Source organism: Apium graveolens, chromosome 1 (genome assembly GCF_009905375.1).
Source record: "Apium graveolens cultivar Ventura chromosome 1, ASM990537v1, whole genome shotgun sequence".
Lineage (NCBI taxonomy): Eukaryota > Viridiplantae > Streptophyta > Magnoliopsida > Apiales > Apiaceae > Apium > Apium graveolens.
Window position 1 is genome coordinate 187,492,193 of NC_133647.1, and position 22,263 is coordinate 187,514,455.

The following is a 22,263-nucleotide window of genomic DNA, read 5'->3' on the forward strand; positions in this document are numbered from 1 at the left end:
TCTTTATCATCTTCTCGTGGTCGAAATGGATCTTTATCAGGCTCTAAAGATCTAACCATCATTGGAGTAGTCAATGGATGAGATTTATCCATGTAAAATCTGTTCAAAACTTTTTCTGTATATGTAAATTGGTGGAGGAAAATTCCCGATGACAAGTGCTCGACTTGTATACCAAGACAATATTTTGTCCTTCCAAGATCTTTCATTTCAAACTATGTCTTTAGGTATATGACAGTTTCATCAACCTATGTAGTTGTTCCTACAAGGTTTAAATCATCCACATATACATCAATAATCACAAAACCAGATTGTGATTTTTTGATAAAAACACATGGAGAAATTTGGTTACTAATATACCCATTCTTTTGTAAATAACAACTAAGTCTGTTATACCACATATGACCAGAATGTTTAAGTCCATACAATGATCGTTGAAGTTTATTGGAGTATTTATGACGAGGTTTCTTGAACTCATCCATTTTTAACCCTTCTGGGATTTTCATAAAAATTTCACTATCAAGTGAACCATACAGGTATGCAGTAACGACGTTCATAAGACGCGTTTCCAATTTTTCTTTAGATGCCATATCTAATATAAAACGAAAAGTAATTTCATTCATCACTGGCGAGTATGTCTCTTGATAATCAATGTCAGGCCTTTGAGAAAACCCTTGTGCTACAAGTCGGGCTTTATATCTGATAATTTCATTCTTTTCATTTCGTTTTCTTATGAATACCCATTTATTTCCAACGGGGTTCACACTGATTGGTGTTTGGACAATAGGTCCAAATACTTCTCTTTTACGCAATGAATTTAATTTTGTTTGGATTGCGTCTTTCCATTTTGGCCAGTCTTTTCTTCGACGACATTCATCCACACTTTGTGGTTCATGATCAGAATTTATGTCTACATCCAATGATGCGGAATACACAAATACATCTTCGATTATGACTTTACTTCGATCCCATAATTTCATATCATGCACATAATTTATTGAAATTTCATGATTGTTTAATCCCGTATCTTCGGGGACTGAAATCTCTTCAGGAGATAATACCACTTTAGGGGTATTTGCTTCTTCTGGAGCATGTGCCACTTCAGGGGCAATTTTCTTTATTTTTCTTTTTCGTGGTGCAACATATTTTGCACCGACCGGTCTACCACGCTTCAGGCGTGACTTTGATTCTGTAACCAATTCTTTTGTATCTGATTTTTGAATTGGTATATAGTATTTACTACAGGTATTTGAGATTTAGTTATATTTCTAGAATCGTTACATGCGTCAGGCATTTGGTTTGCGATATTTTGCATATGAATAATTCTTTTAACTTCAAGTTCGCATTGACCGGTACGTGGATCTAGAAAATATAATCCTGATGCATTCCATGTTATGCCAGGATTAACCTTGTTTGAATGCTTATCTCCCCCTAAGGGACGAAACATAGACTCGTTAAAATGATAATCTGCATATCTTGCGGTAAATAAGTCTCCAGTTAGAGACTCCAGATTTCTAATTATAGATGTGGAATCAAAACCAACGTAGATACCTATTCTTCTTTGAGCTCCCATCTTCGATCTTTGTGGTGGAGCAATCGGCATATATACAACACTTCCGAAAATTTTGAAGTAAGAAATATTAGGAACTTGACCAAGTACCAGTTGTAGCGGAGAGTGTTGGTTGTAGGAAGTTGGTCTAATCCTAATAATATTAGCAGCATGAAGTATTACGTGACCCCAAATAGATGTAGGTAATTTTGCTTTCAACAACAGCGGCCTTCCAATAAGTTGGAGTATTTTGATAAAAAGACTCGGCTAACCCATTTTATGTATGTACATGAGGAACTGGGTGTTCAACTGAGATTCCTACAGACATGCAATAGTCAACAAAAGTTGCAGATGTGAATTCGCCGGCATTATCTAAATGAATTGACTTAATGCAATGATCTGGGAATTGAGCTCGTAATTTGATTATTTGGGCAAGTAGTTTTGCAAAAGCATCATTATGAGTTGAGAGAAGACAAACATGAGACCATCTAGTTGAGGCATCGATTAATACCATGAAGTACCTAAATGGGCCAGATGATGGGTGTATAGGTCCACATATGTCCCCTTGGATCCTATCTAATAAAATTGGGCTTTCATGCTGAACTTTAGTAGGGGATGGTCGAGTAATCAATTTTCCTAAAGAACATGCTGAACGTGGAAGGTCATTGTTGGAAAGAACTTTAAAATCTTTAAGATGATGACCAGTAGAATTCTCTATAATACGACGCATCATAGAGACGTCAGGATGACCTAATTTTTCATGTCAAAGTGTAAAAAATTTTGGATCTATGAGTTTGGAAGCAATGACATTGTGTGACTCAATAGTTCTAATTTTCATCATATATAATCCTGAGGAAAGTGAGTGAAAGTTTTCTAAGATTTTCTTGTTGCTAGGATTAGCGGAAGTAATAAGAAGATATTCTCTATCAGCCTCAGAGGTAGTTTCGATGTGAAAATTGTTGAGTCGAATATCTTTAAAACTAAGAAGATTTCTAGTAGACTTAGTAGAATATAATGCATTTGAAATGTGTATGTGTGTACCGTTAGGTATGATGAAACTAGCTTTTTCAAATTTTTCGATTATATTAGATACGCCGGAAATCGTTCCGACTTGAGCTTTGGTTTTGGTTATTTGGGTAAAATACTTTCGGTTCTGTAGAATCATATGAGTTGTACCACAATCAGCAATGCATATATCTTCAGAATCCATTCTTTATATAATTAAGAAACATAATTTATTTGATAAAAACATAACACACTACATAGTTCAAACAAAATAAAGCACACAATACACACTACTATAATAATTATATGAAACTAATATTCAGCCTCCCATATGGGAGTTTCGTTAGGTTCATTCGGACCATTAATGCTTATTCCTCCAGTTGTGATTCTCGGAAAATCATCTATGTTATTGTTGGCGAAATATGTTTCTACCATTTGCTCTTTTGATTTTTGAGAAGATTGGTATAACTTAACAAGATGATCTAGGGTATGACTATTACGTGTCCAGTGCCCATTCATGTCGCACCTATAGCAAGCATTTTCAGTTTTTCGTCCTTGTGGTGCCTTTCTTTTACTCTGTGATTCAGATTGCCACTTCCAATGACCAGAGTTATTATATGGACGAAAATGCCCGTGGCTCCGACCTCGTCCACAGTACCACCCTTGGCCCCATCCACCTCTATACCCTTTTCCACGTACATTCTGCTGGAATGACATGTTATTTACTTCAGGTAATGGGGCATATCCTGTTGGACGAGATTGATGATTCTTAATCACCAATTCATGATTCTGTTCAACAACGAGGATAGTTGATAGAAGATCCCTGAACTTAGTAAATTTGCGCTCCCTGTACATCTCTGCTAAGTTGATATTGTTGGGGTGAAAAATTGATAGTGTTTTATCGATTTTTCTTTTTTCCGTAACTTTCTCACCACACATAATAAGCCTAGATCTTATTTTGAACAAAGCAGAACTATATGCTCGGACGCTCTTAAAATCCTGAATTCTTAAATTAGCCCAATCATTTTCAGCTGCAGGTAGATAAACTAGTTTCTGGTGATCGAAATTATCCTTTAGATTTTCCCATAAAATAAAAGGATCCTCGACTTCTAAGTACTCATATTTTAAATCTTCATGCATGTGGTGTCAGAGAAAAATTATGGAGGTACAGTTTTCTTCAGTCGTGGATTTATTTTCTGCCTTTATTGTATCGTTTAATTTATTTGAACCCAAGTGCAACTTTACATCTTGTACCCATGATAAATAATTATCGCCAGAAATGTCCAAAGCAACGAACGAAAAGCTTGTAATATTTGTCATACTAAATCTGAATTAACACGAAAATTATTAAATTTTAATTCATCAATGTAAATATTACATAAAATCCTACTTAATCGGGTGCGTTAACAAGTATGCAATAATCACTGTATAAATCATTATTATCATTCATATTATAAACAAATCTATATATAAAATGACAAATAGATTTTCACCCGCCATACGGACGTCTGCGTATGCAGGTTATCTTCGACCAATAATAAATTAAAGTGGACAATCCTGCATAACTTAGTTAAGGGCAAAAAGTTATTATCCGATAGTTATGCAATTTATAAATTAAGGTTCCCACTATACTTCAGTATTAACCAAAATTAAATGGTACCATAAAATAATTTTAATAGGCGGTACTCCGACCATATACATTTAAATTATTAGTAGAGGGTATAACCACGTCTACTTCGGTCATAGATATATAAAAATTATATGCAGAGGGTGTAACCACGTCTACTCATATATATGCATATTTAAATTAAAATTATACCTTCTCAGTTTAGGCATGGCTTCGTACTGATAACGTGTTATAAAATAGTGGTTATAGTAACAATAAAAGAGCACAATAAAAGAGTTACTAAAAGAACTACTATATTTTTATCGGAGAGAGCTGAGGAGGAGAAATAGCAGAGAAGATGCTCGAGGTGTCTTTTGCTTCTTACTGAATGTGGCTATTTACAGCCAAGGGAGGGAACAAATACATTAAATGAATTGCAAGTTTTCTACTCCTACATGTAGCTTTACTATTTAACCTTTGAATATACTCCCTCTGTCCCAATTTATCTGTCCAGTTCGACTTTTGCACGTAACTTAAGGTGCATTGACCGTATAGTTCTGTTGATTATTTTTCAATTTTTTTTGTGAATAAATATTAAAATCTTAAATTTTTATACATAAAAAGAAAATTTTAAAAATAATCAACGAAATTATGCGGTCAATGCACCTTAAATTACGTACAAAAGTCAAATTGGACAGATAAATTGGGACTGAGGGGGTAACAATCAATTCATAACAAAATTATTATTTTATGAATCTAAATTTAGATTTTTGATAAATTTAACAAGTGATTCCTTATACTAATCATCGTTTAACTTACATAATCCGTATCATATTTATTAATTAAATTATGTGAACATGTTAGAATAATCAAGCAATCCAAGCTTTGAAATTCATTTTAGTTCTAAATATCGACCAAATATACATGTGAAATATGAGTATCACTGGAATACACATTTTACACAAGACACGTATCTTTTCATTCAATTAAGCTGGAAATCACGGAAAAAGTTAATAAAATAAAATAAAATATTGAATACACATTTCAACGTATTCCTCTTTAAAATTTTAAAAATTTAAGTAGGGATAATTATCATGATATTATAATTCATATTTTTCTTTTTCACATGCGTATCTCATCGATATTCTGGATCACTATTTTCTGATCTTGAAATTTTAGGTCATTCTTTTTAAAATATCAGTATTTTGGATAATTTTTTTTATTTCCATATATACGTATTTTGGGCCGTAGATTATGAAATATTGCTGTTTTAATTTTTTTCTACAAAATTATCAGTATTACCTTATTTCTATGCACCATACAGATTATATTATCATTTCTATTTTGATATATAGCATAATCCAATGTGTTATTGATAAAGTCTAGGGATCACATAAATTTAAGATTTAAACGAATTGATAATAATCTATGAATTTTAATGAATTTTGTAAAATCACGAATTGTTTAAATTTCACAAAAAATTGGATGTTGATTTTTTAATTCTATGCAAATTTTGATGGATTTTAGTGAATTAATTTTGATGAATTAAATAAAATCTCATGGATTTTATTGTATTTTTTTACTAATATTTTTTTTTATTTAACAATATAATATATCAACTAATAACAACGTCGAATTATCAGAAAGCAGAATATATTTTTTAATATTATATTTGACAATTTTCATTTTTTAATTATAAAATTCATAATTATTGTACCAAATTGACGCCCATCATATCAACCAAACATGTTAGAATGATACTATAAATTCTATATTTTAAATCAACCCTTCTCCTAATAAAATTTGTATTCTACAATCGGATCTTCTCGGGTTCGAATTTGCCGCCCTAAATTAGGCTCAACGACTATATATTTTCCTAAATAAATAAATATGGCGGGAAGGATTATAAACAATATAACACTATGAAAGTATGAATTCGATTAAATCATTACGCACAAGCCTCCCTCGCCTTGTAATTAGCAAAAAGATTCGAACTTTAACTTCAATTTCAGAACCCCATCAAGATTCTATACAGTTTTTTGAATCTGAAGAACCCCCAGCTATTTATTTAAACCCAGTTATTATACTTTTAGGTCTGTGCAAGAAGAAACTGAGTATTCAAAGACTCCATTCAGCTCTAATTGTTAATGGTGAAGCGGGTTTGCGTTTATATCAGGAAAGATTGGTTAGTATGTATGGAAAGCTTGGTCAAGCTAAGAGTGCACGTAAAGTGTTTGATCAAATGTCTGACCCAGATTTTTATACTTGTAAAGGGATGATTAGGTGTTATTTTAATAATGATTTGTATAAGGATGTTATTGAGTTTTATGATTGTTTGAGGGGGTTTGTGAGGGAGAATGATAATGGTGTTTTTTCGATGGTGTTGAAGGCGTGTAGTGAGTTGAGGGATTTGGGGGCTGGGAAGAAGGTGCATTGTCATGTTGTCAAGGCGGGTAGTCCGGATAGTTTTGTGTTGAATGGGCTTGTGGATGTGTATGCTAAGTGTGGGGAGGTTGGTTCGTCTCGTAGAGTTTTTGATGAGATTGTTGATAGGGATGTGATTTGTTGGACTTCGATGATTGTAGCGTATGTAAAGAATGATTGTGCTGAGCAGGGGTTGAGGGTTTTTAATGTGATGAGAAGTGGGTTGGTTCGAGGGAATTTGTATACTCTGGGAAGTTTAGTAACGGCGTGTACAAAGTTAGGAGCTTTGCACCAGGGGAAGTGGGTTCATGGGTATATCGTTAAATATGGGATTGTTCTTAATTCCCATTTGGTCACTGCTCTTGTTGACATGTACAGCAAATGCGGGGTCATCAGTGATGCTCGTGGCATATTTGACGAGTGTTGTATAATAGATCTTGTCTCGTGGACATCAATGATTGTTGGGTACACGCAACAAGGTCACCCTGAACAAGCGTTGAAGTTGTTTACAGACAAGAAATGGGTCGACATCTCGCCTAATTCTGTAACTCTAGCTTCTGTGATTTCAGCTTGTAGACAAGCAGACAATTCTAAGTTTGGCAGATTGGTGCATGGGTTTGGACTCAAGCTTGGTTTGGAAGATGCAAATGTGTCAAGTGCTCTTGTGGGCATGTATGCAAAATGTGATATGATGGAAGATGCTAATAATTTATTTAAGACAATTTCAAACAAGGATGTGATCACCTGGAACTCAATTATGTCCGGGTATGCACAAAACGGACATGCTTATGAGGCTCTGAAACTGTTTTATCAGATGAGATTAATAGATTTGAGGCCAGATGCCGTCACACTAGTGACTGTCCTCTCAGTTTGTGCTTCTGTGGCTGCTCTTCACATCGGCTATGCTCTTCATGCTCACTCCATCAAAGTAGGACTGTTATCATGTAACAATGTCTACATTGGAACTGCACTTTTAAATTTTTATGCCAAATGTGGAGATGCAGAATCTGCTCGTCTAATATTTGACGGAATGGAGGATAAAAATCAATTTACTTGGAATGCAGTGATTGGTGGTTATGGAATGCAAGGAGATTGTAGTGGGTCCCTTACTCTTTTCAATGATATGCTGAAAGAAGAAATGGAGCCCAATGGTATCACTTTCACTACTGTATTGTCTGCCTGTAGCCATGCAGGGATGGTTGACGAAGGGAAGAGGTATTTCAGTTTGATGTGCCAGAAATACAACTTTAAACCATCCATGGAACATTATGTTTGCATGGTTGATTTACTATCTCGGGCTGGAAGACTTGAAGAAGCCCAGGATTTCATCGAGAAAATGCCAATCCAACCTGATGTCACTGTGCTCGGAGCGTTTCTTCATGGATGCAATCTCCATTCAGGGTATAACCTTGGAGAGTTGGCTTTAGGAAGATTGCTGGAGCTGAATCCAAATGAAGCTAGTTACTACGTGCTTATGTCAAAGTTATATGCTTCAGATGGAAGATGGAGTCAGGCCTATCAGGTAAGAGAGTTGATGAAGTCAAAAGATTTGAACAAGTCCCCTGCTTTAAGCTTAGTAGATATGCAGAATTTTAGAAGTGAGCTTCCCCCTCTAAGATTAGCATCTCAAGCTTAAAAGTTAAATCGATACTCTTCGCTACATATTTTAAGTCTGGTTGCCACATGGATACTCAAGATATACAATGGCACCCCGTTAAAACTTGCATCATATTTTTGTCCAAGTCTTTGATTTGGTTATCTTATCGATACTTAAGATACGAAAGCGAAAGCGACATCTCTTAAGAGCTTTCATTAGAATGCCTCTTCAGTCTAGGGAATCTAGACCGGGCTTCCAATTTTCTCCGTACAACTCAATCTGTGATCAGCTTCAAGAATTCTACAATTTTGTACATGGAATGGGTCTGACAAAGCCGGTAAGTTCTGGTTTAAGAGCTAGATTACTGGTGTATAGAAGGGGGTAAAGGTGGGAGAAATATATAGACCGGTTTTCTGCCAAACAGCAAAGGTTGGAGACTTGTAGCAGTCTTGTCATTGATATAAACATTGGTACAATCAAGTTATAACCAGGAATATATATAAAGAGTTGAAATAGTCTACAGTTATCTTCTGATCTTTCCCCATTCACGTCAAAGAAAATTTATAGCTGAAATTTCAATATTGCACTGACCTTCATAAAAAATATATAGACAGTACCAGCAAAAAACAGTCTGGAAAAGACCTGACCAATTAGAAAGCTTAATATTGTTTTTTATTGACGATCCTTTTGCTTGATCTTCACAATGGGAAAAAGAATATTTTCTCCAACCTGGATTACAAGGTTCATAAGATGTGGAGGTGGCACCAATGCTGTCAACTGCCTATGATTTATAGTTTAACGATTGAAACAAATATTAGACATGGGTTTTGCTTGAACAAGATAGCTAAGTTGGTTGATACGCATACTTCGTTCTGGGGTCCATGATAGTGCCCTTTCCTCCATTCACTTTGAGATCATGCCTGCATAACAAATTCATCAAGGATAGCAAAATGATCTGACAATTCTGACTGCAGTATGTTAATTCTCAATGAATTAATTGGTCAGAGGCATTTCTTCAGAAACTATTGAATATCATAATGAAGCAAGCTTTGGACTACCTTTACTACATGAAACAGAAACCGTTCCAGATCTAGACATCGCAAAAGACAAATGTGCTTCCACGGAAACCATTACAGGTTTGTACCCCTCATTGATTAGATTATCAACTGCTAATATCAGAACTTTTATACTTTTGTTTTGTTTTTACAAAATTAAAATGAATTAAGTGATAATTTGGCTGAATGAAATGTTACAATTCAAGAATCATTAGATGATAAGTCATTATTTTTATATTGTAACAGATAACATAAATAATTCTCAGACAAGTACAATATGTTTACTGCAGACTGGTTCCCTTAGACCTGTTAGGAGTGTTTCTCATGACATTCAGAAGCAGAAGCACGAGGTTGGATATTTCCCCGTTGTTCGGATTTTATATGCCTTCTCTTTCACCTGATCCTCTTCATGTCGTCGATTTTCCTCTGCCTTAGTTCGTGCTCCCCCTGCGATCTGATCAATCATGGCCACTTTTGTGCGATAATGCTGCATTGCTTTAGCTCGTTTCTTCTCCAGTTCACTCTGTAGTTTAAGTAGGTTGTGAGCTTCTAAAAATCATTATCCTTGCAATTTTATTTGAGAATAAAAAGATTTAAAAGCTGAACCTCTTTTTTATCCAGCTTGCGTTTGGCTGCTGTTTTCTCCTTGCTCTCCCACTGGAGAATTGTCTCGTTCAACACTTCGTACCTAAAAATTTAGTTGTTAGCATGCAAAGGTTTCCTCGGGCCAGACGGAGATTCACACCTCTAAACTTCCTATTCTTACATACTTCTTCAGATTTAAAAAGTAAATAAGTATAATAAAATATCGACGAATCAACAACTATAGAAAAAAATATAGCAAAATATAGAAAAAAATATAGCAAATTATAGAACATCACAACTCCAAATGCTTGGCTGGTTGATTTTTTGTAACACCTCGCTGATTTTATATCATTAGCAACCAGTTACATATTGTTGGGCCTGTTCTTTACTTATAAATGTTTTTTTGAATGAATGTGTTTACCGTTCAATTATTTTAGCCAATTCAGCTTTCTCCCAGACGTCTGTCTGGATAGTTTGATGATCTGGCTGTGAAAATGTATAATCCATTTTTCCGGTGCTAATGTTGTATATGTTCTTATCTGCAACAGTTTGATTCTTTTTTATCCATAAAGTAGAAACACCTGTCCTTTTGGGATCTGAATCTTTAGTAGGACCTCTTTTGATAGACGGGACTGGAACTGTGACGTTGTCTTGAATATTTTCATCAGTAGCTGCAGTTATTGGAATCTTCTTATCAGTAACTTCACCTGAAATGTAATAGTTGACCACAAATAATGTCACTTTAGATGACAATAATATTCTAGATCACATAAATGAACTCTTTAACTTAAATGATTTACCTGTGACTTCTTTTAACTCTACATGAGCTTTTGAGACCTTAGTCGATTTGTCTTCTGACTTGATCATGATGTTTGTCAACGTTCGAGAGGCAGCATTTCCTGTTTTTTGAGTTTCGATACTTAAGTCTTGAATAGTAATGGCATACACAGCTGCAGCAACAGCAGCTGGGTACTCAGCACTATCTGAGTACATTTATCCCGAAACTAGTCTGCAAACTAGCATCTCTAATCATCTGCACTTATAGGAAGTATAGGGGAATAAAATAGGCTTATGAGGCTAGATGACAGAATATAAGTTGAACTTTGAGTGGCACATAGGATGAAATATGCTTAATTTGCATGTGAGGCCATCTTAATTGCATTATAAGAGAATGAAGGAAATTAAACATTCTTTCTTTGGAATTATGCTTAACTTTTTATTGTACTAATTGTCAGCTTTTAACATGATCTTTATGTATCCCTTTTCTTCAGGTTATGATATGTTAAAATGAAGTTCTAAAGTTGATGAATTTTCTTAGCCATGAGGGGAGTGGTAATCTTTACAAAAGATATTTAGCAAAAAAAGAAGAAGGAAATATCACATTTCTTTGCCAAGTGGGCCTTTTTAAGTAATTATTGTAATCATAAGTAGTATTAATTGGGCTCAACCCAAAGTAGTATTCATTAGCCCAAACTGTTTTCTGTCTTTTCCAGGCCCAACCAAAAAATATGCATCACTCAACTTGCCAATAGGACAAAACGGAAAACGACGCATTCACGTGAAATGTTCGTAAAATAAAGTAACCTTTCGCCAATTCGAAAGTGTATCTTCCAAGTTCCAAACATGCCCAGGTGATCAACTTTTTGCATTTTAGCTAGCTTACTTGAAAATATAATACTTTGAGATAATATGATTTAAAATATATAAATATAATCCGAACAATTAGACTAAAATTATATATCCTATTGCATTTCAAAAATCTGTACCATCCGACAAATATAACTAAAATATATCATTTATGAGTTATGATATATAACAAAAGAGAAATGTTAGATTATACAAAATGGTACCATTCCTAAATGCTGATATAAAAGGGTCGTAAATTTCTTATAATAAAACGAGACCGGCGTATGTTCACGTGTCGATAAATTAAAATGAAACAAATATCATGCCATGTCAATCGATACAAATTTTAGGAACGAATTTGGGATAACCTGCATCGCTCACAACAAAATAAGTCAGATACTTAACCACTTACTAATAAGGAAAAATTCTAAAAAAATTTATAGTAAACATGGATAACTAAAAAGGATTTTTCTAGTAAAATCGACTCATTTTGATTGGTGAAAATTTTATATATACAGGGAGTTCACCATTTTTAAAAATTAGGAGCCAGTCTGATGTAATTAAATATATGAAATTTAGGAATTATTATGCGCGCACGAGAATACCACAGAAAAATTGAATTAAGTACGATATTTTATACACCCTCCGTCCACCGGGACGTTTACGTTCACTATTTACACGTATTTCGAGACTTATATAAAGTATAGTTTTATAATGTTTTTTTTTATTTTTTTTTAAATAAAAATTTAAATATAAAACTTTTATTCAGATGTTTTTTTTAAAGAAATATTATGAAATTATATTTTAAATTAATATTAAAAATCGTGTCGAAAAATAGCGTAAAACGAGCGAGCGAGTAAAAGTTTTTCTACGGTTATGCACGATTGCACGTTTATTAATCTTTTGAAACGTGAACAAACAGCAAGATATTTTCTGTCCACCTAAAAAAGTGAAAGTGTAGTAGAAATACACATTTGTTGCAGCAAAAGTGGATAAGAAGAAGACAGACAACACTCACTGATCTCTCTTCTCATCCCCATACCCATAATCATCATCTCAAACCTACACACACACTCATTTCCATGGCACCATTCTCTGCTCCAACAAACACATCAAATTCCACACACATTTTTACACACTTCAACTTCACCACTACTAGAACAAGTCATTTCAATTTACGTAAGTATTTTCGGTATTCTAATACTGCTTCTTCTAGAAGCTTCGTGATCAGTAATGTTCTCACTAATCCGTATCAGAAACTGCACCAAACTTCCACTCAAGACGGTAAATATGCATGATCTCAGCTCTTTTTTTCGAGTTCGTAATTGATTTACTTAATTTTAAAATGTTTGTGTTTTTCGTTATCTTTTTCAACATGTCGAATTAGATCAATTAGTGCATGTCAATGAATTTTAACAATGTACTTGAATCTACTGTGTATGTGAAACTATTGTTAGCATGATCAAGTGATTTGAGCATTCGTAATTTAAGTTGTCGTGAAATTGAGATATACTGAGATATATAGATCAATTTGTCGTGAATTTGATTTCTCAGTTTTTTGTGCTTTTTGATCTATATTTGAAAATGTCGAATCAAATAGTAATTTTACGACTGTGAACTTTTACAATGCAAGTTGATTATTTTCGTTTTATATATATATTGAAATATTATTGTTATTATGATCCGAGAATGTGGAATATTGATGTTTAAGGCGACAGTGTTAATTGTTGATATACCGAGAATAATTTTGTAGCTGAACTCTCTGTTTTTAGTAGCAATTTTTTTTGGTTTCTCAATTGTTTGTGTTTTTGAATCTTGTCTTGAAAATGTCAAATGAAGCAATTCCTTCGTGACTGTGAGGTTCTAATTTGTATTTAGATATTAACCTGTGTAAATATTGAAATCATTTTTGATCTGATCAAGTAATGTGTATGGATGTCTCATGGAATCAAAATTTAAGGGGACACATCGAGTTGTTTACATAATGATGGTTTTCTGTAGCTAAAAACTATAATGGTTTTCAGTTTTATCAAAACTTGGAGCAGCAAATTACATTCCTAGTTTGTGTCTCTGCTGAATTTAGGCAGTGGACGTGCTTTAGATAGATTCATTGTGTTTATATCTTAAACCATTATTAATTTATTCGAGTATTTTAAACATCCATAATATGTGTATATTTGTAGCTAAAGACTGTATAGTGCCATAGTCTGATTCTCGATTTTATCAAGTCTTTGAGCAGCAAATTATAGTTCTAAATTGTGTTTCTGCTGAATTAGGTATTGGAGATGCTTTGGATGTACTTGTTCCAGATTCTGCATCTGTTTCATCAAGCATCAAGTATCATGCAGAAATGACACCGTCATTCGCTCCAGAAAAGTTTGAGCTTCCCAAGGCATTTTACGCAACTGCAGAAAGTGTCCGCGATATGCTTATCATAAATTGGAATGCCACATTTAAGTACTATGAGAAGATTAATGTAAAGCAGGCATATTATTTGTCTATGGAGTTTCTTCAGGTGCGTCTAGATCTTAAAATATCTGGTTAGCTTGACTGGAATACAAATCTAGTATAGTGTATTCTGATTTGTGCGTGTTGGTTGTTCCAGGGTAGAGCATTGCTTAATTCTATAGGAAATTTAGAGCTCTCAGGGGCATATGCGGAGGCTTTGACAAAGCTTGGACATAATTTAGAAGATGTAGCAAGACAGGTAAGATGCTTCTAGATCATCAGATAATATTTATTGTTATATATAACTTCTGTCACTTTCTGTTCTCTTATTTGGTTGCACAATACTAGTAGCGGTCCTGCGTTCACTTTCAAAACAAAATTTTTTGAACCATATAAAAATTGTTCGCAGTATATTGTATCATAGATTTGTGCAATTTTAAGAAGTTAATGAATCTTCACCAAGCCAATGCATTTGCTTAAGCAAATCTCGTTTGAATGGAATTTTAATCTTTACAATGAACAGTCTAGTTTGTCATGATTAATCAACCTTCATATTGCATAGTACTTATTATACATGGTTCACTCAAAATACTCTTTAAGCTGTGAAAAATATATTAAGAATCACTTTTTCACGCCTTTTTTTGGTGAGCAGACATTAATCTTCAGCTAATAATATTAGGAACCAGATGCAGCACTCGGAAATGGGGGTTTAGGACGGCTTGCATCCTGTTTTTTGGATTCCTTGGCCACACTGAATTACCCTGCATGGGGTTATGGTCTTAGATATAGATATGGACTATTCAAACAGCTCATCACAAAAGACGGACAAGAAGAAGTTGCAGAAAGCTGGCTTGAGGTGATAAAATTTATTTCCTTTTAGTGTAAATCTTTTTAAACATGCTTATCCGGTTAAATTTTAAACTGACACTTCTTAAAGAAACATATGCACATAAACCTTAGAGAAGAGAAAGAACTATGTTATACTTCATGGCCTGATTCACTAAAGTATCCTTATCAGATGGGCAGTCCCTGGGAGATTGTAAGAAATGATGTATCTTATCCTGTAAAGTTCTACGGGGAAGTCATTTCCGGACCTGATGGAAAGAAAGAATGGGTTGGGGGAGAAGATATAACTGCTGTTGCTTATGATGTTCCTATACCAGGATATAAAACCAAAACAACCATTAACCTTCGACTATGGTCAACAAAAGTCGCTTCATCAGAGTTCGACTTAAATGCTTATAATGCCGGTGATCATGCTAGAGCATACGAGGCTCTTAAAAAGGCTGAAAAGGTTTGTTTAATTGATATCTAATTGCAGTAATCATTTCTTTTGTTTGCAAATTTGCATTTATTTTTGCAAGTACATGCACTAGAAAATATTTGGGGCATGTGCATTAATTCTGTAGATTAGATAGAGTATGCTCAGTCACTTAGATTCTCTGTGCTTTACATCTAAATTAGTGGTTAGGCACTTGACAGCCTCTTAAATTTCATAAGTCTATACAATAAACATTGAAAATTTTCATCCTTCACTGCCATTTTTACGAGTATTGAGGAGCTATGTTTTGACCAGATATGCTACGTGTTATATCCTGGTGATGAATCACATGAAGGGAAGACTCTTAGATTAAAGCAGCAATATACGTTATGCTCTGCTTCTCTTCAAGACATTATTGCTCAGTTCGAAAGGAGATCAGGGTCGGCAATTAACTGGGATACTTTTGCTGATAAGGTTGCAGTACAAATGAATGATACTCACCCCACACTCTGCATACCTGAGCTGATAAGAATTTTAATGGATTTGAAAGGACTGAGCTGGAAGGAAGCTTGGAATATCACCCAAAGGTACCTTCATGATGTTGCATATTAACACAGTTACTGGCATTTAGTTTTATGGGAATTCGTTTTCATCATGTTTATATTAATGTACTTGTAAAGCTCCTCGCCCCCCAATAAGAAATGTTTTCACAAGTAGGTCTGTGCAGTGTAGTCAGCTTTTCTCTTCAAAATGTATTGCCAAGTTTTGATCCTACAGATTTCTCTTAGTCTGTTCCACTTCTTCCAGGACTGTAGCATATACAAATCACACTGTCCTACCCGAGGCTTTAGAGAAATGGAGTTTAAACCTTCTGCAAGAATTGCTTCCTAGACATATTGAGATTATAAAACTGATTGACAAGGAGGTAAATCTAAATACAGTAATTTGTCAATTTGGTTGGCTGTAATGAAATGCATGGAAATAGATAGAGGCTACTTTGTTGACGGTTATGCATAATACCCATTCCACATTTTTTAACTAAGCTTCATTTCTTCCAATTTAAAAGTAAATGTTCATTCTTTTATCTAACTTATATCATTATATTCACAATCAACTGCTTTCATTAGCTTTATCCTTCTTTTCCAACTAAAACTTTCTATTCCATTCCCACCAATATTCCTTTTCAGAAGAGCAAACATAACATAATTATGAGAAGGTAGTAGCCTGTACCTTTGCAGTTGAGGTTGTTGTTGACATTCATGATATTTTCTCTTTCCATCGCATGCATACATCCATTAACTTATAAAATTTAGAAATGTTAACTCAACTCTACTATCCTTATAGTTTGATGAATTTTGCAGCTGATTGATACCATAATTTTTAAGTACGGCACTGAGGATCTTGAATTGCTGCAAGAAAAATTTAAAGAAATGAGAATTTTGGATAATATTGAACTACCTTCATCCATCTTAGAATTGCTTGTTAAACCTGAAGAAAGCACTGCAGTTACTCCGGAGGCAGATGGTGAAATTTCTGTAGTAGAACTTACTAACAAAGAAGTTGAATCTGAAGGACAGGACCTAGACATAAGTGATACTGATAAGAAGGTAAAGGTAACAAATGAGCCAGATATGGAACTGCCAAAGCTGGTTCGAATGGCAAACTTATGTGTTGTCTCCGGGCATGCAGTGAACGGGGTTGCTGAAATTCACAGTGAGATAGTAAAGAAAGAAGTGTTTAATGAATTTTATAAGGTAACTAGGTTAGTTGAATATTACTACCTTGCTAGCTTGCAGTCTACAGCCTTAGTGGGATGGATACAGGCTGAAATTGTGGACATTTTGATAATGCTTTCTGATAACTGTACTGATGTTCTTATTACAGTTGTGGCCTGAAAAATTCCAGAACAAGACTAATGGGGTCACACCAAGAAGATGGATACGTTTTTGCAATCCAGAGCTAAGTAAAATCATAACCAAGTGGATAGGAACTGAAGACTGGGTGTTAAATACAGACAAATTGGTAGAACTTAAAAAGGTACTCTTCATTCCCATAATTATATCTCTTGACCCTTATGGATAGAGCATTCATCTTTTCTTGCAGATTCTTTTCCATGATTTGGTGCAAACTGCAGCATGCTTGTCTGTTGTGACTTGGGTTATGTTAATGATTGATCTTTACTTTAGTAATAATTACATCTGAACTCAGGTTAAATATGTAAATTTTCTACAGTTTGCAGATAATGACGAGCTGCAATCTGAATGGAAGGAAGCAAAACAAATAGCTAAAGAGACCGTTGTATCCTTCATTAAAGATAAAACGGGATATGTCGTCAGTCCTGAAGCAATGTTTGACATTCAGGTCATTCCTTCTCATAAAATTGTTTCATCATTAACACTATGAGTTGAACATAAAGTACATATAGGAGAAGTCAGTATTATAGTATCCCTAGCATTGTAACCTTGTGGATACACCTCTTGTCCTCTTCTCTCGGGAAAAAAGATCGAGAATTCGGCCTCATTAGCGGCATGTGTGTGTGACTGTGTGAGTTCTTGAGTTTCTCTAAATAACCATGCCAAAAAAAATAGCATGATATTGAAGTTTTCCTGTTAATGTAGTGGAAGTACTTGTCCCCGTCCTGGTGGGATAACAATTTAAAGTTAAATTTTCCTTAAAAGCAAACTGAGTGTTAGGGAAAAAGAAACAAGGTTCTGGTTGGGAGGCAATATTTCTTTACACATAATACTGACAAAACCACCACTAAACAAAAGACGGGTATAGGCAAACAAATTGATAAAACAATTGTAGATCTTGAAGCAAGTGCTGCATCATTCTGTTTTATGATACTCATCAAATTTGTATATGTCCTGTCATTAACCAAAGCTGCTGATACTAGATAATTAGTAGAATCAAATTTATTGCAAAATAATAGCTAAGCTTTGATCTGCAATTTGAGGCTTTTAAGAGTTTCACTGGTGTCAGAGATCTTCCACTTGAGCAGTCAACATGAAAGAATAAAATGCATGTCATTATTAAGTCTGTATTTATGAACATTATACAAATATAATATATGTATTGGCTTGCATTTAAACAAATATTAAAATGAATACGTAAACTGAGAACTTATCGCAGGCTCACAGCCCTCTATTTTTAAAGGTTTAAAAGTTTAAGTGATGGTATTATGATTTGGTGATTTAACACTGTTATTGCCTCACAGGTGCTTTGTATTTCTGTGACTGATGCTTTGTACTACTGTAACTTGTGATTATTTATTTGTTTAAACAGTTTTCACCCTAACTTGGTTTTCAGCTGAGCCCTTGTACATTTATGTGCACACATACTTTGTCTTATTGTTAATAATAAATGGTAGTGTTTTTTATTGCACGCCTTAGATGCTATTCACATTTTCGCATTTTCACACTCCCTGGGGAAAAATGTAAATGTTTGTGATTTTAAACATTTTTGGAAATTCTACAATATCTATAAATATTGGGATCTTCAAGGAAAGAACCTTTATACTTTTAGGAGTAAGTAAGATTTGCGTATATCAAACACTCCCCAGGCCTTACTTCCAAGCAGAAAATAAGGAGTGTTTGGTTTGGTATGCATACATGTGTGCACACTCACACTTGTATTGGTTTTGAGGGTGAAAATTTCTGTTCTTTTTTCCTAATATTAACCCGGTTAGCATTATTATACATTTTCAGGTGAAGCGCATCCATGAGTACAAGCGACAACTATTAAATATTTTGGGAATTGTTTATCGGTACAAAAAAATGAAAGAAATGAGCCCTGAAGAGAGGGTATTGAAATATGTTCCTAGAGTGTGCATATTTGGGGGAAAAGCATTTGCAACATATGTCCAAGCCAAGAGAATTGTGAAATTCATCACAGATGTTGGGGCAATTATAAACCATGATGCTGAAATTGGTGATCTTTTAAAGGTAAGGCTTGATTCGTATATAAGGATGGTTTTGGCGAAAAACTGGGTATCTTTTCGCTATTTATAAATCTTCTTAACTTTCGTGGATTATGAAAGAAACTAAAATCGTGCTCATGTCATGTATCTTAAGCCACAGTAAGAAAGCACTCAAATGTCAATATTTCAGGCATTGGCATTGGTCATTACACATGCTGTGGGATATTGTTTATTGGAGTTTAAAGGTCCTCTCACATTTTATTGGATTGATGGAGCAAATTCTGTTCTTCCAACTTTTAAGATACATTTGTGTTAGGAATATTTGCTAATGTTGTAAATAAATGATGAAGCTCACAAGGATATCTCTAACACAATGTGTTTAGTGCTATGATGAACAATGTATTGGAGCCTCATCAGAGTTCATTTATTGCTTGTTAGGTTATTTTTGTCCCAGATTACAATGTCAGTGTTGCGGAGGTGCTTATTCCTGGCAGCGAGCTGTCCCAACATATAAGGTAATTGATGTTTGGTAGTTCTTATCACCTAGCATAAAACTGGAATCTTGGCATTGACAAAATCTGCAAAATTTAGTTTACAAATCTAAGATACACTAATTATACATCATTTTATGCAATCATTCTAGGTGGTGCTCTCAACTGAACTCCTTCATCTAATCTATATATACGGGTCATTTGTTGATATCAAACCAAACAAATCCAGTATATCCCACTCTGAAGTGGGACGTCCATGTCTGAAGTAGGTTCTGGGGAGGGCATGATAAACACACCATATTTTTACTCATAGCAGTACAGAGGCTATCATCCGTTGCCATTACACAAAAAATGCTCTTTCAAAAGGGAGATTTTCTGAAAATGTTTTAGTCATACGTCCCTTCAAGTTTACCGGTTCCCTGATAGAGTATTATAAGAGATTTATACTTTCCAACAAGTGAAAAATATTCTCGAAACTACTAGATAATAAACGCTCACTTCTGCACGCTTTCTGTATGATGAACACATTAATCTCAGTGTGACAAAACATTTTTTTGGATATAAATTTTCGCCCAAAATTATTTCCCGCGTCTTAGGATAATTTCATATTTCATGTAACAAAGGTTCTTCAACCTTCTTTTTTAATTTAGATGATTGTAAAGAGCTCGGACAAGCTATTTTTTTGAAAAGACTAATTCCAGATACTGCCCTCATGAATCTGGCAGTATTGTCGCTGCCATTAGAAAATTTTATTGCTCAAGTTTACATTTTACTGTTGTACTCTCTGTAGCACTGCTGGAATGGAAGCAAGTGGAACTAGCAATATGAAATTTGCAATGAATGGATGCCTTCTCATTGGAACCTTGGATGGAGCCAATGTTGAAATTAGGGAGGAGGTTGGAGATGAAAACTTTTTTCTTTTTGGTGCTGAAGCTCATGAGATTGCTGAGCTAAGGAAGGAAAGAGCTGATGGAAAGGTATGATTTGGAAGCTTCAATTATGGTATAAAATTTACAACATCTAAGAAGTCATGACCCTATAACTATGTGACCCAAGCATTGACATTAAAATGCATGAACAATGATACATCCACTCCACTATTCTGACTCATGCGGAGAAGCAATTTAAGACTATGTCACTGTATGTGATGATTTGAGATGCAGTTTGTTCCAGATCCGCGATTTGAGGAAGTTAAAGCATTCGTCAGAAGTGGTGTCTTTGGTACCAACTATGATGAACTAATGGGATCCTTGGAGGGAAACGAAGGCTATGGCCGTGCTGATTACTTCCTAGTTGGGAAGGATTTCCCTAGTTATATTGAGTGCCAAGAGCAGGTTGATGAGGCATACCGAGATCAGAAAGTAAGTATTGTTTGCTAAATTGACCCATATATCCTACTATTTAACCGCGAAAGAATTATATAGGAAGCACATAAAATTATCATGTTTCCCTCATTAACCACTTTAAGGCCAGAACCACTTGATCAGTAAAAGTGCCAAGCCAAGTCTCACTTTTCCAACATATTTAAGTACAATTTTGTAGTGCTTTCTAGATCTTGATAGAGGTCACAGCAAAAAATGCAAAGAATGATTAATTACTGAACCTAACATTATATTTTGATATTTCTGTGCAGAAATGGACTAAAATGTCAATCCTGAACACCGCTGGTTCTTTCAAGTTTAGCAGTGATAGAACAATTCACCAGTATGCCAGAGACATATGGATGATTGAACCTGTTGCTTTACAATAGAGGTGGCGGTAATATTTCTTTGGCTGGTATCGAGTACCTCTTTTATGACCATCCATTCATTCATGTTTCATGGTTTCATATTGTAATTGAGACTATGACAAGGGCCATATTTCAGTGTTCCGCCTTTAAAGCAAAATTTTGAGCTCAGAAACAACCAAAATTGCCAACTGATGTCTCAATAGTCTATGTAAAATAATTTTTAGCACTTCATTTTTGCAAGTGGATTAATATTCTCCCTTCTTGTGGCACTTTTTCTTCTTCATGTGCCTGGGTGCTCTTTGTTTGTTCTTGTATGATATAGACTCGGTTAAACAGTATAGTCGGGAGAACTATGACAATTTGTAAATGCTTGGCTTTTAATATCATCATCACATGGGTTATAGAACTGGTGGTCTTCCTTTGCTGTTTAAAAATCTTGTCTCTTGTTTTCAAGTAATTTGGTTTTGATGTTACTCGTGGTCTGCGAATCTGTCATCCTATTTGTAGGCCATAGAATAACTAGTAGCTTAGCTTGTTGGAATTGTGCCCATCCTATGCCTCCCCATGTATATTTAATCCATATTCCGCCATTGGAATCTTTGCTTAAACCTGTAATGTCAGGAAAACCTACTTGTTCGATACCATTTAGACAGGCATCACCATTTGATTTCTAGGTGACCCCAACTTAGGCTTCTCCCATCTTGAAACATCTCTTTCCCAGTGATCATCACCATAAAGATTAAAGTGGGTAATCATGTCAACTTCTATAAATATCATCCTCTTGTCTTCAACCCCTCTTACACTGTTAATTCCTTGTAATCTCCCCATTTCAAATTGTAGCAAGTTGGTATCGTTTAAACTACAATGATAATAAAAATTTCTGATTTTGTCCCATATCAAAGTTTCGTCCAGTCACTAGATTTTTCCAGTAGGGGTGAGAGCGAGAACTGGAAAATGGCTTGTTGGGTACT

At 34.7% G+C, this 22,263-nt stretch overlaps 4 protein-coding genes across 4 annotated transcripts; 2 read left to right on the forward strand and 2 right to left on the reverse strand.

Annotated features, from left to right (window-relative positions):
* Positions 1-2,863: 2,863 nt before the first annotated feature.
* On the reverse strand, positions 2,864-3,691 carry LOC141713456 (uncharacterized). Its single transcript, XM_074516889.1, has one exon. The coding sequence runs from the start codon at positions 3,689-3,691 to the stop codon at positions 2,864-2,866; it is 828 nt and encodes a 275-aa protein (XP_074372990.1).
* Positions 3,692-5,980: 2,289 nt separating this feature from the next.
* Positions 5,981-11,239, forward strand: LOC141673458 (pentatricopeptide repeat-containing protein At2g03380, mitochondrial). The gene is made up of 2 exons (XM_074480209.1): positions 5,981-9,314; positions 11,090-11,239. Exon 1 carries the CDS (start codon positions 6,088-6,090, stop codon positions 8,215-8,217), a length of 2,130 nt encoding a protein of 709 aa, XP_074336310.1. The 5' UTR covers positions 5,981-6,087; the 3' UTR covers positions 8,218-9,314; positions 11,090-11,239.
* LOC141673463 (uncharacterized) lies at positions 9,344-10,844 on the reverse strand. The gene is made up of 4 exons (XM_074480214.1): positions 10,619-10,844; positions 10,240-10,525; positions 9,840-9,921; positions 9,344-9,756 (listed from the first exon to the last, which is right to left on the reverse strand). Exons 1-4 carry the CDS (start codon positions 10,809-10,811, stop codon positions 9,565-9,567), a joined length of 753 nt encoding a protein of 250 aa, XP_074336315.1. The 5' UTR covers positions 10,812-10,844; the 3' UTR covers positions 9,344-9,564.
* A 1,180-nt stretch (positions 11,240-12,419) lies between the features above and the next one.
* LOC141673468 (alpha-1,4 glucan phosphorylase L-2 isozyme, chloroplastic/amyloplastic-like) lies at positions 12,420-21,698 on the forward strand. The gene is made up of 15 exons (XM_074480220.1): positions 12,420-12,728; positions 13,721-13,959; positions 14,050-14,151; positions 14,572-14,748; positions 14,911-15,186; positions 15,469-15,740; positions 15,961-16,078; positions 16,515-16,907; positions 17,038-17,190; positions 17,386-17,514; positions 18,861-19,097; positions 19,511-19,587; positions 20,354-20,540; positions 20,727-20,924; positions 21,197-21,698. Exons 1-15 carry the CDS (start codon positions 12,527-12,529, stop codon positions 21,311-21,313), a joined length of 2,877 nt encoding a protein of 958 aa, XP_074336321.1. The 5' UTR covers positions 12,420-12,526; the 3' UTR covers positions 21,314-21,698.
* The last annotated feature ends 565 nt before the right edge of the window (positions 21,699-22,263 follow it).

Excerpts from the sequence above, each read along its gene's own strand:
- LOC141713456 (XM_074516889.1), bottom strand. The coding sequence starts at position 3,691 with ATGCATGAAGATTTAAAATATGAGTACTTAGAAGTCGAGGATCCTTTT.
- LOC141673458 (XM_074480209.1), top strand. The coding sequence starts at position 6,088 with ATGAATTCGATTAAATCATTACGCACAAGCCTCCCTCGCCTTGTAATT.
- LOC141673463 (XM_074480214.1), bottom strand. The coding sequence starts at position 10,811 with ATGTACTCAGATAGTGCTGAGTACCCAGCTGCTGTTGCTGCAGCTGTG. Across the intron at positions 10,526-10,618 it reads AGAGTTAAAAGAAGTCACAG|GTGAAGTTACTGATAAGAAG; the intron begins GTAAATCATTTA and ends ATTACATTTCAG. Across the intron at positions 9,757-9,839 it reads GCAAGCTGGATAAAAAAGAG|AGTGAACTGGAGAAGAAACG; the intron begins GTTCAGCTTTTA and ends CTTAAACTACAG.
- LOC141673468 (XM_074480220.1), top strand. The coding sequence starts at position 12,527 with ATGGCACCATTCTCTGCTCCAACAAACACATCAAATTCCACACACATT. Across the intron at positions 16,079-16,514 it reads TAAAACTGATTGACAAGGAG|CTGATTGATACCATAATTTT; the intron begins GTAAATCTAAAT and ends TGAATTTTGCAG. Across the intron at positions 17,515-18,860 it reads AAGCAATGTTTGACATTCAG|GTGAAGCGCATCCATGAGTA; the intron begins GTCATTCCTTCT and ends ATACATTTTCAG.